Source organism: Equus przewalskii, chromosome 1, assembly GCF_037783145.1.
Source record: "Equus przewalskii isolate Varuska chromosome 1, EquPr2, whole genome shotgun sequence".
NCBI classification, from domain to species: domain Eukaryota; kingdom Metazoa; phylum Chordata; class Mammalia; order Perissodactyla; family Equidae; genus Equus; species Equus przewalskii.
The window spans coordinates 132493527-132513631 of NC_091831.1; the positions used below are offsets into that span (position 1 = coordinate 132493527).

General features: G+C 39.9%; 1 protein-coding gene across 4 annotated transcripts in view; it reads right to left on the reverse strand.

Moving 5' to 3' along the window:
- Nucleotides 1-3167: 3167 nt before the first annotated feature.
- Nucleotides 3168-20105, reverse strand: part of FAM81A (family with sequence similarity 81 member A) — a 63000-nt gene continuing 46062 nt past the window's right edge. For all 4 annotated transcript variants that reach the window (XM_070623718.1, XM_070623706.1, XM_070623712.1 and 1 more), the window contains exons 7-9: nucleotides 15619-15754; nucleotides 13819-14014; nucleotides 3168-5507 (exon numbers count right to left, since the gene is read on the reverse strand). In XM_070623718.1, the coding sequence (XP_070479819.1) occupies nucleotides 5383-5507; nucleotides 13819-14014; nucleotides 15619-15754 (457 nt within the window). In that variant the 3' untranslated portion in view covers nucleotides 3168-5382. The remainder of the gene's footprint in view (nucleotides 5508-13818; nucleotides 14015-15618; nucleotides 15755-20105) is intronic.

Here is a 20105-nt window from a genome sequence, read left to right on the forward strand (position 1 = left end):
GCCTGAGTCTGGCACCAGCCTCCTGATCCTTCTCAGCACAGTGCTCCAGACAGCAATATCTGCTGATCAGAACTGGCAGATGAGAGACAATCTTATATAGACAGATCCAGGAAATCACCTCTCATAGGGACAACTGACAACATTGTAGAGATGAGGCTGGAGGCAAGTCCCAGGTCCAAAGCTCCTTCTAGGCTGACAGAGAAGGTACAGAGTTGTGGACAGAGCTGTCAGGTGAAAGGGTGAGGAAATCATTGCTCCAGACCAGGGCTGTCTGATAGAACTCTGCGAGAAGAAGAATGTTTTACGTTTGCATTTACAAAACCGTGGCCACTAACCACATGTGGCTGTTAAGCACTTGAAATGTGGCTAGTGCAATTGAGGAACTGAGTTTTTAAGTTATTTAATTCTGATTAATTTATAAAGTAAAATGACCGCATGTGACTAATGGCTACTGTATTACAGTGCAGCTGTAGATCCGCGATTCTCGAATTTAACTTGCATCAGAATCATCACAGGACTGGTTAAAGGAGGCTGCTGAGCCCATCTCAGAGAGTCTGATGCAGGAGGTCTGGGGAGGGGCCTGAGTATTTACATTTCTAACTTCCCAGGTGGTGCTGATGCTGCTGGACTGGGGACAGGTCGAGGCCGTGGATCCAGGCAGTATTGCTTCCAAACAGCTGTGGAATATTGAACACATCACTGTCTCCGGCGTTGGCTTATCTTGAAACTAAATGTCAGCCTGAGTTTTGGAGACAAATGGATATGGACTTGAAACCCTGCTCCTCCATTAATTAGCTATACGACGTTCCTTCTTCTGCCCCATCACAAAATGGAAATAATAGTACACAGCAAACAGGGTAATTACAAAGATTATATGAGATAGGGTATATATGTCATTCAACATGTTGTTCTGGTTATTTCCTGCTCAGAAAGTGTATTAAATGGGATTATATACGTGAGCATGTAATTTGAAGCAAAAGAAATAAGAATTTCCACAAAATAATTCTGTCAAGATTCCCCAGTGCCAGTGTATTAGTTATCTATTGCTGCATATAACAAATTATCCCCCAAATGTAGTGACTTAAAACAACAGGAACTAATTATCTCACAGTTTCTGTGGGTCAGAAATAAGGGTGCAGCTTAGCTGGTGTCTCTGGCTCATCGTCTCTCATGAGGTTGTAGTAAAGCTGCCAGAGCTGCAGTCTCATCTGAAGGTTCGACTGGGGCATTGGGGAACCCATTTCTTCTTGTTCTTTTTTTATTTTTTTATTGTGGTAAGATATACATAAAATTTACTATTTTAACCATGTTTAAGTGTAGAGCTCTGTGGCATTAAGCACATTCACATTTTTGTGCAACCATCACCTCCATCCACCTCTAGAACTTTTTCATCTTCTCCAACTGAAACTTTGTACCCCTTAGATATTGACTCCCCATTCCCACCTCACCCCCCAGCCCCTAGCAACTATCATGTTACTCTCAGTCTCTATGAATTTGACTATTCTAGGTACCTCATACAAGTGGAGTCATACAATATTTGTCTTTTTGTGACTGGCTTATTTCACTTAGCATAGTGTCCATCTTGTAGTATGTGTCAAAATTTCCTTTAGGGCTGAATAGTATTCCATTGTATGTATATTTTGCTTATCCATTCTTTCATCAATGGACACTTAGGCTGCTTCCACATTTTGGTTGTTGTGAATAATGCTGCTATGAACATGGGTGTACAACAATCTGACTTCCTGCTTTCACTTCTTTTGGGTAGGGGGATTCACTTCTAAGGTCACTCACTTGATTGTTGCCAAGTGTCAGTTCATTTCAGGCTATTGGACTGAGGGCTTCAGTTCAACTCTTGCCATACCACATGGCCCTCTCCATAAGGCTGCTTACAACACGACAGCTTATCTCTCCCAGCACATGTGATGAGAGAGAGAGGGAGAGAGAAGAAAGCCGCAGTCCTTTTATAACCTAATCTCAGAAGTAATTAGCCATCACTTCTGCCATCTTTGATTCATGAGAAGTACATTAACAAGTCCAGCCCACAATCCAGGGGAGGGGATTGCACAAGGGGGTGAATTCTAGGAGGTGGGGATCATTAGAAGACATTTTTGAGACTGCTTACCACAGCCAGAATCTTAATGCTAATAGGTGGGTCTGCAGTGCAGGCATCTATATAAACAGATACCTAGAAAAGTCCTTTAATTCTGGATTTATGTGGATGACAAAAAAACGTTCTTGAGATTAACTGAACCCAAAACCCAGATTGAGAAATATAATCCACTACACATTACCGTAAGTGTAATTCTATATAGTTAATGCCACTATTCAGGGGGATCCTGAATTTACCTGTGGGTTTTTCCTTATTACAGAGCTGACGATTGTCTGCACACAGTGCACACCTTCTGTCAGTCCAGCCCAGCCACACACTAACTCTTCCAGTCTATACAAACAAGTCTCAAATGCCAGCTGCCCATTTGGGCCTGGCCCTACCTGGTCTGGATCTCATTTCCCACCTTGAACTCGGGGCTCTGCACCCTCAGCCTCCATGTCAGACTTTACCCCTCCTGAAGTGGAGTTGTCCTTTCCCTGGCTCTGATCCCACCCATCCCACCTCTCTCAACGTGGGGCTCCTCCAGTGGACGCGCCTCATCCCAGGCAGCTCCAGTTATGAGACTAACTAGCTTGAGGATCCGCCCAGCCCTGCCCCACATTCAGGGACTGTCCCCATTCTGGTCCTGTCTACTGATCTCTTCCTGGAGGCTCAACTCTTCTTCTGTCTCAGAAATTTGGGGTAGGTTGCTTAACCTTTAGGTGAGTCAGTTTTCTCATCTGGAAAAAGGGGAAACGAATAGTACTTAACTCGTTGTTGTTACAGTGAAATGAGTTAACACACACCAAGGTCATAGCGAGGGGTGCACGACACACTAGGAAATTCCAGTGCCGTAATTCCAGAGGAGAGAAGTCCCACGCAGCCTCGGAGACCTGGAGATGGGGCAGCTCCTCCTGACGTCCCAGTTCCCAGCAGGGCTGCCAGGACTCAGACACTTTCTTTCAACCACCAAAGGGTTTCCACAGAAAGGTAAGAGGAGAATTTCCTACGGCATTTTACCTAATTAAATGTTCGCCTCACACTAAAAGACTTTTACATTTAAAAATCATACACCACATTTATTTGGAAATTTTATGCTTTTTATTGCAAATTTCTGGTAAAGGAAAGAACAGGGAAGCTGATTCTCATTTAAACTTTGGTGATAAGAGTACGTTGTAGCGTTGTAGCTTGGTGGCTCACAACCTCGCGGCATGTGAATCACCCGGGGGCCCTTGATGTGTACGGATGCCTGTGTCCCACCTCCCAGAGCTCTGACTTAATTGGTCTGGGGGGCAGCCCAGGCATCAGTAGCTTTTTGAACCCCCCAGGTGACTGCAACAAGTAGCCAGGGTGGAGGGCCCCTGCAGGAGCTCATGACATGGGGCGGGCAGCATCAGAAGCACCGAGCGAGTCAGTGGACAGCCAAGCATCACCAGCTCAGTCACACCCTCGACCTGAGTCCAGCTGGTGTCCTCTGTGCCCGTCTTCCCAGGTGTCACATGTGCTGACTCTTCCTCCTGAGAGACCCCAGAGGAGAGAGACCCCAGAAGAGAGAGACGCTGGAGGGGCTGTGGCTTGCGCTAAAATGTGGAGAAATGTACTAGACAGGGTTACTCTAGCACAAAAAGAAACTCACTTTCTTGTTGCAAAAGAGCGTTCCCTTTTTGTTTTTCATTGTTAAGTGGAAATAGTCTTCCTATACAGAGCTGCAACGATTCATGACAAAATAAGGAAATATGTGTCAGATGACATTTTCCTTAGAAGACTTCTTGGGTCCAAATTTTTTTAAAAAACTTTTGTCAAGTCATTGAGGGTAAAATATTATGTACTTTCGCAGCATATTTGATGTGGGTAAACAGTAACAGCCAGTTAGATATTTCATTTATGATTTATCCTAACAATAGAAAATGCTTTAATTTTCCTGAGTCCTTGGCAAACCCCAAAAAAAAAGTTTTTAAAATGTTTAAAGTATTCCTATTTTCTTTTTCCTGGGCACCCTCACAGTTTAGAACGGTGTGTGTCTGTCAGTTTTCACATACACAGGTGAAGAAACAGCACTGGTGCCGATTTTCAATGACTGATCCAATATGGCGACTGAAAAGAAAACACCCATCTTCTATAAAGTTGCGCGAATGAAAGTTTCTTGGCAGTATTACAAATGCAATATCAATTTGATCTCTGTCCATACAAAAGTATGAATTTCTATTCCATTAATAATACTGAATGATTAATGTCTTAACAGTGATAAAATTTTCAGAACATTTAAAAAATACATAGGATCCCATTTTTACATCATCATATCGATGAATTATCATGCCTTCTATTTTGTCCGTAAAACTTACGTAGGGTACGGTGCATGGAAAACCAAGGCACAAGACTACAGTTAGAATAAGTTTATATAAACCTTAGCACTTGGTGCCAATTTTGAAAACCTTTAGAGAGGAGACCATAAAGCCTGAAAAGTTCTCACATCCTATTATGATTGAGGAACAATTAATTGTGCAATAAACAGACTATTAACCACCATTGTGATATTAAATATATGGCTATCACTCACTATACGGGCTGTAGATAATTGAAAAAAGTTTTCAGTAATAAAACCTGGTAAAACTAGGTGGTCGATGTAGACGTTGTGCCTTGGATTATCTAGATAATTGGCTTAAATTTCTATGTTAATTTGAAATCTATATGGCAGTTATCAATTTTTAAACTATTTTCATTACATAAATGGTGGGGTTGTTTCCAAATGTTAAATCACTTCCCCCTACAAAAGACAGAAGATTTACAAGAAGATAATCAATATAAGAAATGCACAGTTAACAACACTAAAATCCAAATCTGGACTCGAAGGTTGAATTCTAATCTATCGGGACATTCTCTTGATTTAGGGTGAGGAGCACGACATTCCTGTGACAATTCATCAATTTCTTAATTTAAAAAATCACCATGACATTTTTCAAAATAGTAAGTCTTGGCTAGAGCATCAAGCATTGAAGGAAAATTAAGTCTTTTCATTCATAAAATGAAGGGGATAAAAGCCTTTCAAAATCCGGGGCGGGGAGTATTCCACTGAATTTAGCGAAGTGGAATAAAGTAGTAAAAACTGTATTCAATACTTTTAAAGAGTGTTTTCAAGACTCAAGGTAAACATTTAGACCCATGAAAACACATTTCTTGGCACATGCACGCCATGAATAGAACAATCCCGAATGCAGCCACAGCCTGGCTACAGAGGTATCTAGCTCCTAGCCCCACTGGCGACACCAGCTTTGAGGGCCTTGTCCCAACTCCCTTCACATGGGTGCTTCCGGCTTCTGCATCTGTTGTATTTGCTTCTGTAGCTGGTCCTTGTCTAGCTTCATCTTGGCTTCGAGAACTTGCCTGAGGGATCCTATGCTTTCATAGATGGCTGTAAACCCTTAAAAAAGAAGTAAATTGTACAAGAGTTAATATTAAAAAACAATGCTGTGTCAAATTCTACAGCAGGCAGTAATAGCAGATTTGGGCAAAAATTATCAATAGAGGCTAAAACTATTGGAGTACAAGTTTGATGGGAAACAGGATAGTGACATAGTTTCATAGTATCTCCCTACAGGTTACTTTCTCATTACAAACGGGGAAAGGAACTATCACAATGAACAAATCTGGCAGGTACACTTTAACCAAATGATCAAAGCTAACGTCACCAATACTGGGAGAAACCAACATCACGTACCCCTTGATAAGGTACCCTGGGAAGGACACACCTTCTGTGGCATTTTTATCCAAAACATACAACCTGAATCTAGCTAAGAGGAAGTAAACAGACCAAACTGTTTGACCAACTGGACATTCTACAAAATACTGGCCTGTATTCTTTATGTCAACATCACGGAAGAACTGATCCAGCTTAAAAGAGATTAAATCAAGAAACCTGATAACTAAATATGTGTGATTCTGGATTAGAACCTAGACCAGGGAAGGTTTCCTGTAAAGGAAACAATGGCGAAAGTTGAGAATTGAATATTGGAAAATATTTCATTGACATTACTCTGTACTATAGTTATTTAAGAGAATGTCCTTGTTCTTAGGGTTGACAGACTGAAATAATATTAGGAGTAAAAAAGCATCATGACTTCTCCAACTTACTCCCAAATGATTTAGGAAAAAAATTATATTCATACACACACACAGACACACAAAAAGATTAAGCAAGTTTCCAAAATGTTAACAATTGGTTAATCTAAATGAAAGATATATAGAATTTTGGGACTATTCTTATAGTTTTTCTAAATTTGAATTTATTTCAAAATAAAAAGGTAAAAAAAGAAAAAAATCCCCATCAAAAGAGCATTTCATATTATTCTGTTTTTAATTCATATTCATTTAATTCATTTCATATTATTCTACTGGTTTTTAAATGTTTAAAAGACCTTGTCTTCAGTAATAAATTTTAATTTTCCCTCAGAAAATTTTCTCTATGTGACAATTCATTAAAAAAAGGTATAATAATTACTTATCAAAAACAATATTCTGGGGCCAGCCCAGTGGCACAGCAGTTAAGTTCACACGTTCCACTTCAGTGGCTCCGGGTTTGCCAATTTAGATCCTGGGTGTGGACATACCCACCACTTGTCAAGCCAGGCTGTGGCAGGCGTCCCACATATAAAGTAGAGGAAGATGGGCATGGATGTTAGCTCAGGGCCAGTCTTCCTCAGCAAAAAAAGAGGAGGATTGGCAGCAGATGTTAGCTCAGGGCTAATCTTCCTCAAAAATGCAATGTAAGGATTATAGGTATACCAGAGGGAGAAGAGAAGGAGAAAGGGGCAGAAAGTCTGTTCAAAGAAATAATGGCTGAGAACTTCCTAAACCTGGGGAGAGAGATGGAACTTCATGTGACAGAAGCCAATAGATCTCCAAACTTTATCAATGCAAGAAGACCAACCCCAAGGCACATAGTAGTGAAGCTAGCAAAAGTCAATGACAAAGAGAAAATACTAAGAGCAGCCAGGCAGAAGAAAATAACCTACAAAGGAACCCCCATATGGCTATCAGCAGATTTCTCAGCAGAAACTTTACAGGCTAGAAGAGAGTGGAATGATATATTCAAAACTCTGAAGGACAAAAACCTGCAGCCAAGAATACTCTACCCAGCGAAAATATCCTTCAAATATGATGGAGAAATAAAAACTTTCCCAGATAAACAAAAATTAAGGGAGTTCATTGCCACAAAACGTCCTCTTCAAGAAATGCTCAGGAAAACCCTCATACCTGAAAAATCAAAAAAAGGAAAGGGGCTACAAAACCAAGAGCAAAGGAGGTAAGTAGAAGGACAATAACAGAAAGTAACAGCTCTCCATCAGAACAGGTTAGCAAAAGTTAAATAAAACATTAAAGATAAAAGGAAGGGCAACACCAAGAATAAATATAACCCTGTCATTTTAACCACAAACTCACAACACAAGAAAGAAGGGGAAAAAAAATCTGACAATAACAACCTAGAAGGGGAAGAGAAAAGGGATAGAAGGTTTTAATTTAAGGAAATAAGAGGCTATCAGGAAACGGACTATCTCATCTATGAGATGTTCTATACTAACCATATGGTAACCACTAAACAAATAACAAGAATAAAGACACAAATTACAAATAAGAAGACACTCAATACAGAAATTTACATACCTGAATTAGTAATCCAAAAACCATTGGACGAGAAACAAAGGAAATGCAAGAGAACCGGAAAACAAGAGATAAAATGGCAGCGGTAGGCCCCCACATTTCAATAATCACTCTAAATGTAAATAGATTGAACTCTCCAATCAAAAGACACAGAGTCACAGGATGGATCAAAGAACAAGACCCAACAATATGCTGCCTCCAGGAAACACACCTCAGCCCCAAAGACAAACACAGACTCAGAGTAAAGGGATGGAAAACAATACTCCAAGCTAATAATGAACAAAAGAAAGCAGGTGTCACTATACTAATATCTGACAAAGTAGACTTCAAAGCAAAACAGAGAAAGAAAGACAAAGAGGGACAGGACATAATGATAAAAGGGATACTCCACCAAGATGACATAACACTTATAAATATATACGCACCCAACACAGGAGCACCAAAATTTGTAAAGCAACTCTTAACAGAACTAAAAGGAGACATCAACAACAATACAATAATAGTAGGGGACCTCAACACCCCATTAACACCAATGGATAGATCATCCAGACAGAAAATCAACAAGGAAATTATAGAATTAAATGAAAAATTAGACCAGATGGACTTAATAGATATATATAGAACACTTCATCCAAAACAGCAGGTTACACATTCTTCTCAAGTGCACATGGAACATTCTCAAGGATAGACCATACCTTGGGAAACAAAGCAAGCATCAATAAATACAAGAGAGTTGAAATAATATCAAGAATCTTTTCTGATCATAATGCTGTGAAACTAGAAATCAACTACAAGAATAAAGCAGGGAAAGGTGCAAAAATGTGGAGACTAAACAACACGCTACTGAACAAACAATGGATTATTGAAGAAATTAAAGAAGAAATCAAATATTATCTGGAGACAAATGAAAATGAAAACATGCCATACCAACTCATTTGGGACGCAGCAAAGGCAGTCCTAAGAGGGAAATTCATTGCAATACAGGCTCACCTCAATAAACAAGAAAAATCTCACATAAGCAACCTCAAACGACACCTAAGAGAATTAGAAAAAGAAGAAAAAACAAAGCCCAAAGTCAGTAGAAGGAGAGAAATAATAAAAATTAGAGCAGAAATAAACGATATTGAAACAAAAAAGACAGTAGAAAGGATCAATGAAACAAAGAGTTGGTTCTTCGAAAAAATTAACAAAATTGACAAACCCTTAGCCAAACTCACTAAGAAAAGAAGAGAGAAATCTCAAATAAATAAAATTAGGAATGAGAGAGGAGAAATCACAACAGATACCAAAGAAATACAAGGGATCATAAGAGAATACTATGAAAAACTATATGCCAACAAATTGAACAACCTAGAAGAAATGGACAAATTCCTAGACTCTTACAACCTCCCCAAACTGAATCAGGAAGAAATCGAGAATCTGAATAGACCAATCATAAGTAAAGAAATAGAAACAGTAATCAAAAACCTCCCCAAAAATAAGAGTCCAGGACCAGACGGCTTCTCTGGAGAATTCTACCAAACATTCAAAGAAGATTTAATACCTATCCTTCTCAAACTATTCCAGAAAATTGAGGAAGATGGAGCACTCCCTAACACATTCTATGAAGCCAACATCACTCTGATCCCTAAACCTGACAAGGACAACACAAAGAAGGAAAACTACAGGCCAATATCACTGATGAACCTAGACACAAAAATCCTCAACAAAATTCTGGCAAACTGAATACAGCAATACATCAAAAGGATTATACACTATGATCAAGTGGGATTTATACCAGGGACACAGGGATGGTTCAACATCTGCAAGTCAATCAATGTGATACACTACATTAACAAAATGAGAAACAAAAACCACATGATCATCTCAGTAGATGCAGAGAAAGCATTCGACAAGATCCAACATCCATTTATGATAAAAACCCTCAATAAAATGGGTATAGAAGGAAAGTACCTCAACATAATAAAGGCCATATATGACAAACCCACAGCCAACATCATATTCAATGGACAAAAACTGAAAGCCATCCCTCTGAGAACAGGAACAAGACAAGGGTGCCCACTTTCACCACTCCTATTCAACATAGTACTGGAAGTGTTGGCCAGAGCAATTTGGCAGGAAAAAGAAATAAAAGGAATCCAAATAGGCAATGAAGAAGTAAAACTCTTGCTGTTTGCAGACGACATGATCTTATATATAGAAAACCCCAAAGAATCCATAGGAAAACTATTATAAACAATCAACAGCTACAGCAAAGTTGCAGGGTATAAAATCAACATACATAAATCAGTAGCATTTCTATGCGCTAACAATGAACTAACAGAAAAAGAACTCAAGAACTCAATCCCATTCACAATCGCAACAAAAAGAATAAAATACCTTGGGATAAATTTAACCGAGGAAGTGAAAGATTTATACAATGAAAACTACAAGACTTTCTTGAAAGAAATTGATGACAACATAAAGAGATGGAAAGACATTCCATGCACATGGATTGGAAGAATAAACACAGTTAAAATGTCCATACTACCTAAAGCAATCTACAGATTCAATGCTATCCCAATCAGAATTCCAATGACATTCTTTACAGAAATTGAACAGAGAATCTTAAAATTCATATGGGGCAACAAAAGACCCCGAATTGCTAAAGCAATCCTGAGTAAAAAGAACAAAGCCGGAGGCATCACAATCCCTGATTTCAAAACATACTACAAAGCTACAGTGATCAAAACAGCATGGTACTGGTACAAAAACAGGTGCACAGATCAATGGAACAGAATCGAAAGCCCAGAAATAAAACCATACATCTATGGACAGCTAATCTTCGACAAAGGAGCTGACGGCCTACAATGGAGAAAAGAAAGTCTCTTTAAAAAATGGTGCTGGGAAAACTGGACAGCCACATGTAAAAGATTGAAAATTGACCATTCTTTTTCACCATTCACAAAAATAAACTCAAAATGGATCAAAGACCTAAAGATTAGGCCTGAAACAATAAGTCTTCTAGAAGAGAATATAGGCAGTACACTCTTTGACATCAGCTTCAAAAGAATCTTTTCAGGGGCTGGCCCCGTGGCCGAGTGGTTAAGTTCACGTGCTCCGCTGCAGGCGGCCCAGTGTTTCGTTGGTTCGAATCCTGGGTGCGGACATGACACTGCTCATCAAACCATGCTGAGGCGGCGTCCCACATGCCACAACTAGAAGGACCCACAACGAAGAATATACAACTATGTACCGGCGGGGCTTTGGGGAGAAAAAGGAAAAAATAAAATCTTAAAAAATAAATAAATAAAATAAAAAAAAAAAAGAATCTTTTCAGACACATAACTCCTCAGATGAGGGAAACAATAGAAAGAATAAACAAATGGGACTTCATCAGACTAAAGAGCTTCTTCAAGGCAAGGGAAAACAGGATTGAAACAAAAAAAACAGCCCACTAATTGGGAAAAAATATTTACAAGCCACTTATCCGACAAAGGGTTAATCTCCATAATATATAAAGAACTCACACAGCTCAACAACAAAAAAACAAACAACCCGATCAAAAAATGGGCAGAGGACATGAACAGACATTTCTCCAAAGAAGATATAAGGATGGCCAATAGACACATGAAAAGATGCTCATCATCACTAATCATTAGGGAAATGCAAATCAAAACTACACTAAGATATCACCTTACACCCGTTAGATTGGCAAAAATATCCAAAACCAAGAGTGACAATTGTTGGAGAGGATGTGGAGAAAAAGGAACCCTCATACACTGTTGGTGGGAATGCAAACTGGTGCAGCCACTATGGAAAACAGTATGGAGATGTCTCAAAAAGTTAAAAATAGAAATACCTTATGACCCAGCCATCCCACTACCGGGTATCTATCCTAAGAACCTGAAATCAGCAATTCCAAGAGTCCCATGCACCCCTATGTTCATCGCAGCATTATTTACAATAGCCAAGACGTGGAACCAACCTAAGTGCCCAGCAACTGATGATTGGATAAAGAAGATATGGTATATATACACAATGGAATACTACTCAGCCATAAAAAAGGACAAAATCGTCCCGTTCACATCAACATGGATGGACCTTGAGGGTATTATGTTAAGCGAAATAAGCCAGACAGAGAAAGACGAACTCTATATGACTCCACTCATAGGTGGAAGTTAACATATAGACAAGGACAACTGATCGGTGGTTACCAGGGAAAAGGGGTGGGGGGGGTGGGGGGAGGGCACAAAGGGTGAAGTGCTGTACCCACAACATGACTAACAATAATGTACAACTGAAATCTCACAAGGTTGTAAACTATCATAATCTTAATTTTTAAAAAATGCGTTAAAAAAAAGAAGAAAGAAAAAAAACCAATATTTCTTGGAAGCAACCTAAGTGCCCATCAACAGGTGAATGGATAAATATATATACACACACAAACATATGGGAATACTACTCAGCCATAAAAAAGACAAAATCTTGCCATTTGCAACAACATGGATGGACCCTGAGGGCATTACGCTAAGTGAAATAAGTCAGATGGAAGAAGACAATTAGAGTATGACCTCATTCATATGTGGAAGATAGACAAACACATAGATAAAGAAAACAGATTGGTGGTTACCAGAGGGGAAGGGGGTGAGGGGAGGGTGTGAGGGGTAAAGGGGCACATATGCATGGTGACAGATGGAAACTAGACTTTTGGTGGTGAACACAATGCAATCTATACAGAGGTTGAAATATAATGATGTAGACCTGAAATTATTATATAACATTATAAACCAATGTGACCTCAATAAAATAAAAATAAAAACAATTGTATTATTGAATGGAAAGATACAACATATTTTAAAAAGCACATATATATCCTATATGTATAGAAAGATACACATAAAAATGACCTCTGGGTGGGAGAAGTTATGAGTATTTTTAAAAATATTTTGTGCTTTATGATTTTCCATTAAGAAATGCAGTGTTTTGTAATAAGAAAAAATAAAACTTTTTAATTTCAAAAAGGCTCGTATGCATTTCTTATTAAGTACTAAATACTAACAACCTCAGTGGTATGTTGAATAGAGAATAATAAATCCACTCAGGAAACGATGCAGTTAAACATGGATGAAATGTTCAAATACCATAGTCTAACAGCTGGAAAGACCAAGAAAGAAAATTCATTTTTATCTTTACAAGTTCTTCGATTCATAAATTTAATTGTGGTTTCTACTTAAATAAAATAATAAACCGTTGGTGGTAACAACAAAATTATTCTTGGGGTAACTAAGTATTTTTATTTCCATGTGGCCAAAATAGAACAAGTCCACAGAAGACAATTATGGAATGAGAGAATTGGAAGGAGCTAGGAGGTCCCTTAGCCCCCTTCTCACACTGCAAGACTGTCTTCTCTTTGCTGACCCCAATCAAGCAGCCTCCCCTTGAATACTTCCGGTTCCAAAGAGCTCTCAAGCTCCCACAGCCACCGGGGGCCTTCCACAACCCATCAACTGAAGACACTTCGGCCTCATGTTGAGTTCAAGTCTGTCTGGGGTAACTGCCACTTCCTGGTCCCAGTTCTGTATTCCTGCGCTCAGAGTGTAACCGAACCCCTCCTTTCTAAGACAGCACTTCAGAAACGGGAACCAGCTTTAATGTTTTCTTCTAAACAAGTGTGTGAATTACTGGCCCTGTTGACTTCTGAGTAGAGGAAGATCATTCATTGCCATGGCGATATACTGCCAGGAGTATGAAATAAGCTTCAAAAGCCCCTCCAAGACACACGCTTCTTTCTGAGACATCCTGACCTTGGCTAGGAACAGAGAAGAATCCACAGATGGCACTAAAGACAATGCACAGCGGTTGTAAGCTAAGCAATGCTAGTTTTGTTTGTCTGTCTCTCATGCTGGCTCTTCCCATACTTGGAATGGAAAGGTTGTGGTTCAATACACGCCAGCTACTTGGAAAATCACCTGTGGACCTTTCACCGTGGTCACCATTAGCCGGGTTCACAGGTAGTTGAGGGGGATTCTAATTAATTGGTTTTTAGATCAAATAGAAAATAAACTGTGAGAGCTGTTTTCTTTCTGGCCTACCAGCATCCACCTCCGCTTTCATTTCCTTCATGTCCTCGTTCATCTGTAACTCCAGCTTGCTGATCCGCCCGTGCACCTTCTCCTCTTCTTGTTTGGTTCTCTGCACTTCCAGATTCTTCTTCTGACTCTCCTCTATTTTGTCGAGTCTGGCTGACATCTGGCTGAGCTTCTTCTCCATGTCCCTTTCACTGGCTCCCTGAAAGCCACGGTGAGAATTGCACTTGGTTACTCCCAAAAGAGTCTGCATTGCATTCACCTCAGTCCTATATCATTTAACAACAGTCTGCATGGAGCAGAATCACAAAGGTTGCTCGTTGCTCACCTCAATATTCATTCTCCCCTTCTTCCTTAACAGACCCCCAATTTTCAGCTGGGTATAAGGTCATCCAGAATAAAGACTGCATTTTCTACTAACGCGAGTTTGGTGTGCCATATGATTTAGTTCTAGCCAACAAGATGTAAATACAAGTGTATGTGGCGGCTTCCAGGAAAAGTTAAAAGACAGCTAAGGTATATTCTTGCCCTTTCCTTCTTTCTTCTGTTCCTGGAATTCAGACATAATGACTGGAGCTCTGGCAGCCATTTTGAACTATAAGGACAAGGGTCACTCTCTAGGATTAGCAGAGAGTTAAGCCAGAAGGATCTGGGGTTGCTGAGGACTGACAAGCTACCACATCAGCCCTGCAAGTCCTACACCCAGACTTCTTTTATGGGAAAGATAAATGAGCTTCTATCTTAGTAAAGCCACCATTATCCTGGGGTTTACTGTTAGCTATTAAACCAATCCATATGTAAAAGTGAACAGTGATCCCAAGACCCAGAAGCTACAGATGTATGATTATGAATCTAAGTAAATCAATCAGTGGATCTGATAAAAATATGGAGAACACTTAGAAATATTTGAGATATTAAATATGTTCTTTCCTTTCCTTTCTACCATGCTTGGTTTTTATGGGAACCTGTGTCTGCAGGTGAGCTCTGGAGGCCCTGACTACAAACACCAAGCTGTGAGTGGGCCGTGGCTCAAGACAAAGCTCTGCTGATGGTGTCCAACGCAGAGTCTGCAATTCACCAGCTCAGCATCAAGAGAGCAGAGCCAGAGATGCACCAGTCAATCCAGCTCCATCAAAGTCCAACAGGAGGAACCAGTGCAAGAAAAGAGAAGGGAGAGGAGAGGGTCAGGCTACATAGCCAAACCAAAAAACATTAGCTTGCCAAGTACTGGTTTCAGAGCCTACTGATCTTGAATACTATATACGCAAGGCTTTCTTGATATGATTTTTGGGCACTTCTGCAAACCTCCGTTCTGTGGGAGATGGGGTAGAAGGAGAAGGAAGACGGAAAAGGAAACGGTGGATTCTGTTTACATGTTGCACCGTGACACCTCATACCGAGCTTACAGTGTGGTGGGGGTGCCTGGAAGGAGAAATCTGGTCAACACAGTTTTTACCAGATCCTGAAATTAAAACAAACTAGGATGAAGTTGTCATTGTTAGTTTTATTTAGAAATGCAGTTGGACAATTTGGTTAATTAAGGTCTTGACTCAAGTTCATCTTAGCTGAAAGTACTGAAATTTTCTACTTAGCCTTTTTTAACCAAAACAAGTCAAAGGGCTCCGTCTCTCGATAACAAATACGAAGAATCAATGTGAACCATGGAAATGGATTCTAAGGCAAGAAACAACTGGACAGCTTAATGTGGTGCTAAATAGATCAAGGATAAGTTACCAGATGTTACTCCAACATTGCAGGCCCCCACCGAGTAACGTTACTATATTATTGCTAAATGTCAATACCTACACTGTTTTCCTTAACAACCAAGGAAAGCTGGTCGATTTTCTGTAGAAGCTCTTTCTCTATCCGTTCTTGTTCCTGTTGCAACCAACTCCGTGCAGATAAAATCTGGTTACTGAGTTCCTCAATGGTACCTTTAAATCTAAAATAAGAAAGCGAGTTAGATATAAAACAATTTTAAAATGACATCAAACAACCTCAGTCTCTGACTGTCAAATTTCTCATAAACATGTCAGCATTAAACTCAGCTCACTCAGAATCACATGCTTAGCTTTTCTCAGAATTGCATTTAGCACTCAACTGGGAAAGGGGGGCGGGAGGGAGGATGCAACGGAGAAGCACCTGATACCACTTGCTACCCGTGAAGAGCTGACAGTGTGGACACTGAGGCGCCACACAGTGACACAGACACGCCAGGTGCTCGTCTTTGCAGTTCAGAGGGTGCCAGTGCTCCCGGCTCAGAGGACACAGTGTCCCGGCTCCCCTCCCGGCTCCCTCCTTCCCTAGACTGTTCCTCCTCCTCCCTCTTACCTCCCACGACCAGAAGCCGGGCTCCCTTTCTCTCTAATGTTCTCCACATTGCTCTTGCCCCATACAGATATTTCCTAATTTCAATCAAAAAGAAAATTGAAAGAAAACAAAGCCAACTCTCCATTCCTCTAGTCCTCTCCCTTCCCCAATACCTGAAAATAACATTCCACACTTGCTGCCTCCTCTTAATTACCTTATTATTTTTATTAATAAGTGTAATAAGAGTTCAAAAGAACAGATATGACTTAAATAATAATAATAAAATAAACACCCATGGTGGTAGAAACTACTAATTATCTGCAATATCTGTTTTCTTCTTTTTCTCTATTAAGATACCCTCAAATGTGAACTGGGTACGTGGCTGCCTAGCCATAGACTACATTTCCCAGCCTCCCTTGCAGCTAGGTGTGGCCATATGACTAAGTCAGGCAATGGGACACATGTAGAAGTGATAAGTACAACTTCCTGGTCACATCATTAAAAACAAAGCTTTCAGGGGCCAGTCCCGTGGCTGAGTGGTTAAGTTCACATGCTCTGCTTCAGAGGCCCAGGGTTTCACTGGTTTGGATCCTGGGTGCAGACACGGCATCGCTCGTCAGGCCATGCTGAGGCGGCATCCCACATTGTACAACCAGAAGGACCCATGACTAAAATATACAACTATGTACTGGGGGGCTTTGGGGAGAAGAATAAAAGCAAAACAAAAAAGAAGATTGGCAATATTTGTTAGCTCTGGTGCCAATCTTAAAAAAAAAAAAAGACAGAAAGAAAGAAAAGCAAAGCTTTTGGCCTTATCTGGGCAGGAGGCCAAGCCAGCAGCCCCACCCAATTGTGGAGTCCAGCCTGCAGCCCTGCCTGACCGGGGAGACTGACCATGGACCACAGTAGCTTTACTGAATTCATTTATTCTAACAGTCTTTTGGTGCAGTTTTTATAGTTTTCTATATACAAGATCACATTATGTGCAAACAGGGATAATTTTACTTCTTTTTTCTGATTTGGATATCTTGTCTTTCTTTTTTTTTTTTTTTTTTTTGCCTAATTGCTCTGGCTAGGACTTCTAGTACTATGTTGAATAAAAGCAGTGAGAGTGGGCAACCTTGTCTTGTTCCTGATCTTAGAGGAAAACTTTCAGATTTTCATCACTGAGTATGATGTCAGCCGTGGGCTTGTGATATATGGCCTTTATCATGTTGTGGTACATTCCTTCTATACCCAATTTACTGAGAGTATTTACCATGAAAGGATATTGAATTTTGTCCAGTGCTTTTTCTGCATTTATTGAGATGATCATACAATTTTTATCCTTTATTCTGTTAATGTGGTATATCATATTGACTGACTTGTGTGTATTGAACCATCCTTGCAACCCAGGGATAAATCCCATTTGATCATGGTGTATAATCCTTTTAATATGCTGTTGAATTTGGTTTGCTAATATTTTGTTGAGAATTTTTACATCTATGTTCATCAAGGATATTGGCCTGTAACTTTCTCTTCTTGTAGAGTCTATATCTAGCTTTGGTATCAGGGTAATGCTGGCCTTGTAAAACGAGTTTGGAAGTATTCTCTTCTCTTCAATTTTTTGGAAGAGTTTGAGTATGATTGGCATTAATTCTTTAATGTTTGGTAGAATTAACCCACAAAGCCATCTGGTCCTGAGCTTTTCTTTGTTGAGACGTTTTTGATAACTGATTCAATCTTCTTACTCATTATTGGTCTATCCATATTTTCTATTTCTTCGTGATTCAGTATTTGTAGGTTGTATGTTTCCAAAAATTTAACCATTTTTTCTAGTTTATCCTATTTGTTGGCTTATGATTGTTCATAACAGTCTCTCATGATCCTTTGTATTTCTGTGGTATCAGTTGTAATTTCTCCTCTTTCATTTATACTTTTATTTATTTGAGTCCTCTTTCTCTTTTTCTTGATTAGTTTAACTAACATTTTGTCTATTTGGTTTATCTTTCCAAAAAAACTAACAATTAGTTTTACTTATTTTTTCCCATTGTTTCTCTATTTTCTATATCATTTATTTCAGGTCTAATCCTTATTATTTCCTTCCTTCTGCTACCTTTGAGCTTAGTTTGTTCTCCTTTTTCTAATTCCTTAAGGTATAAAGTAAGGTTTGTTTATTTGAATTTGAGATCTTTCTTTTTTCATAATGTAGGCATTTATTGCTGTAAACTTTCCTCACAGAACTACTCTTACTGCATCCCATAAATTTTGATATGTTGTGTCTCCATTTTCATTTGTTTCAAGATTTTTTTATTTCCCTCTTGACTTTCTCTGACCCATTGGTTATTTAGGGGTGTGATGTTTAATTCCCACATATTTCTGAATTTTCCAGTTTTCCTCCTCTTATTGATTTCTAGTTTTATACTATTGAGGTCAGAACAGATACCTGAGATGATTTCAATCTTCTTTAATTCGTGTACATGTACAGTCACTGCTGGCTCTGCTTTGGCAGGAAAATGCTCATGAAGATTTATGATGGGAGAAGTGTACAGTTTTGCAATTGAGCAGAAGGGCAGCAGATGAGTTTCACTGTGGGCACGTACAGTGTACAGCGTCCCCATAACAAAGCGGGAAAGTAGGACAAATCATAGCACACTAAGCGGACACCTCAAACCACCCTAGTGCAGACCTCTCCCACCTAGATTCCTGCAACAAAATGCCAATGGACACATCTCCCCGTCTCCACTCCAGCCTCCTGCGAGCCACTCTCCAACTGCAATCAAGGCCGTTTGAAAAATAATGTACAAGTCTGATCATATCACCCCATCTGCTTACAATCCCCCAATGGCTCCTCATTGCTCTAAAGATGAAGACAAAAACCATCCTGAAGGTGGTCTCCCAGGCCCCGCAAGCCGGCCTGCCTCCTCTGCAGCCTCACCTCCCCCTCGCTCTCTGTTGCAGCCACCTTTGCCATCCCGCAGTTTCTTGCGTGCCACATTCCTCCCACGACAGGCTATTCCATCTCATCTGTTCTCCCCTCACTCTTTACCCAGTGAATCCCATTCATTCTTCAGCTCTAACTTCAAACATCGCCTCCTCCGGAAGGCCCCACAACCAGGCCTCTGTTGTTCACTCTCATAGCACCACTGTATTAGTTTCCCGTGGCTGCTATGACAAATTACCACAAACTTGGTGGCTGAAAAGGACACAATTATTTTCTTATAGCTCTGGAGGCCAGAGATCTAAAGTCAGCTTCACTGGACTAACCTCAAGGTGTGGGCAGGGTGGTTCCTTCTGGAGGCTCTGGGGGAGAACTGTTTCCTTGCCTTTTCCAGTTTCCAGTGGCCGCCTATATTCCATGGTTTGTGGCCCCTTCCTCCATCTTGAAAGCACATCACTCCAATCTTTGCTTCTATGTCACATGACCTTCTCTCTTGACTCTGGCCCTCCTGCCTCCCTCTTAGAGGGACTCTAGGAATTACATCGGGTTTCCCCTGACAACCCAGATAATCTACCCATCTTAAGACCCTTAACTTAATTCCATCTGCAAAGTCCCTTTTTGCCATATAAGGTAATATATTTACAGGACTCAGGACGTGGTTATATTTGGGAGATCATTACTCAGGCTACCACAACCGTGTACCTTTCTTTCAAAGCTTTTATTGCCATTCATAATAATATAGCATACACTTAAGACATTATTCAATTAATGCTCATCAACTCCCTAGACCATAAACTCCACAAGGATAAGAACAGCATCTGTTTTCCTTCATTACTGGATTCTCAGTACCTAGGCCTGTGCTGAATAAATATAGATAGTTTATTATCCAACCACTAACAACAATAATTTGGAAGCTAAAGTGGCAACATGCTACGTGGAAACTTTTCCTTTGAACTTCCAGTACTGTTTTCACTTTGTGCAATAAATAAAAACCAAGTGGAAAAAAACTATAGTATTGAATAAGCTCATAAAGAACCAAACCAATGTTTATAAGTTGATTACT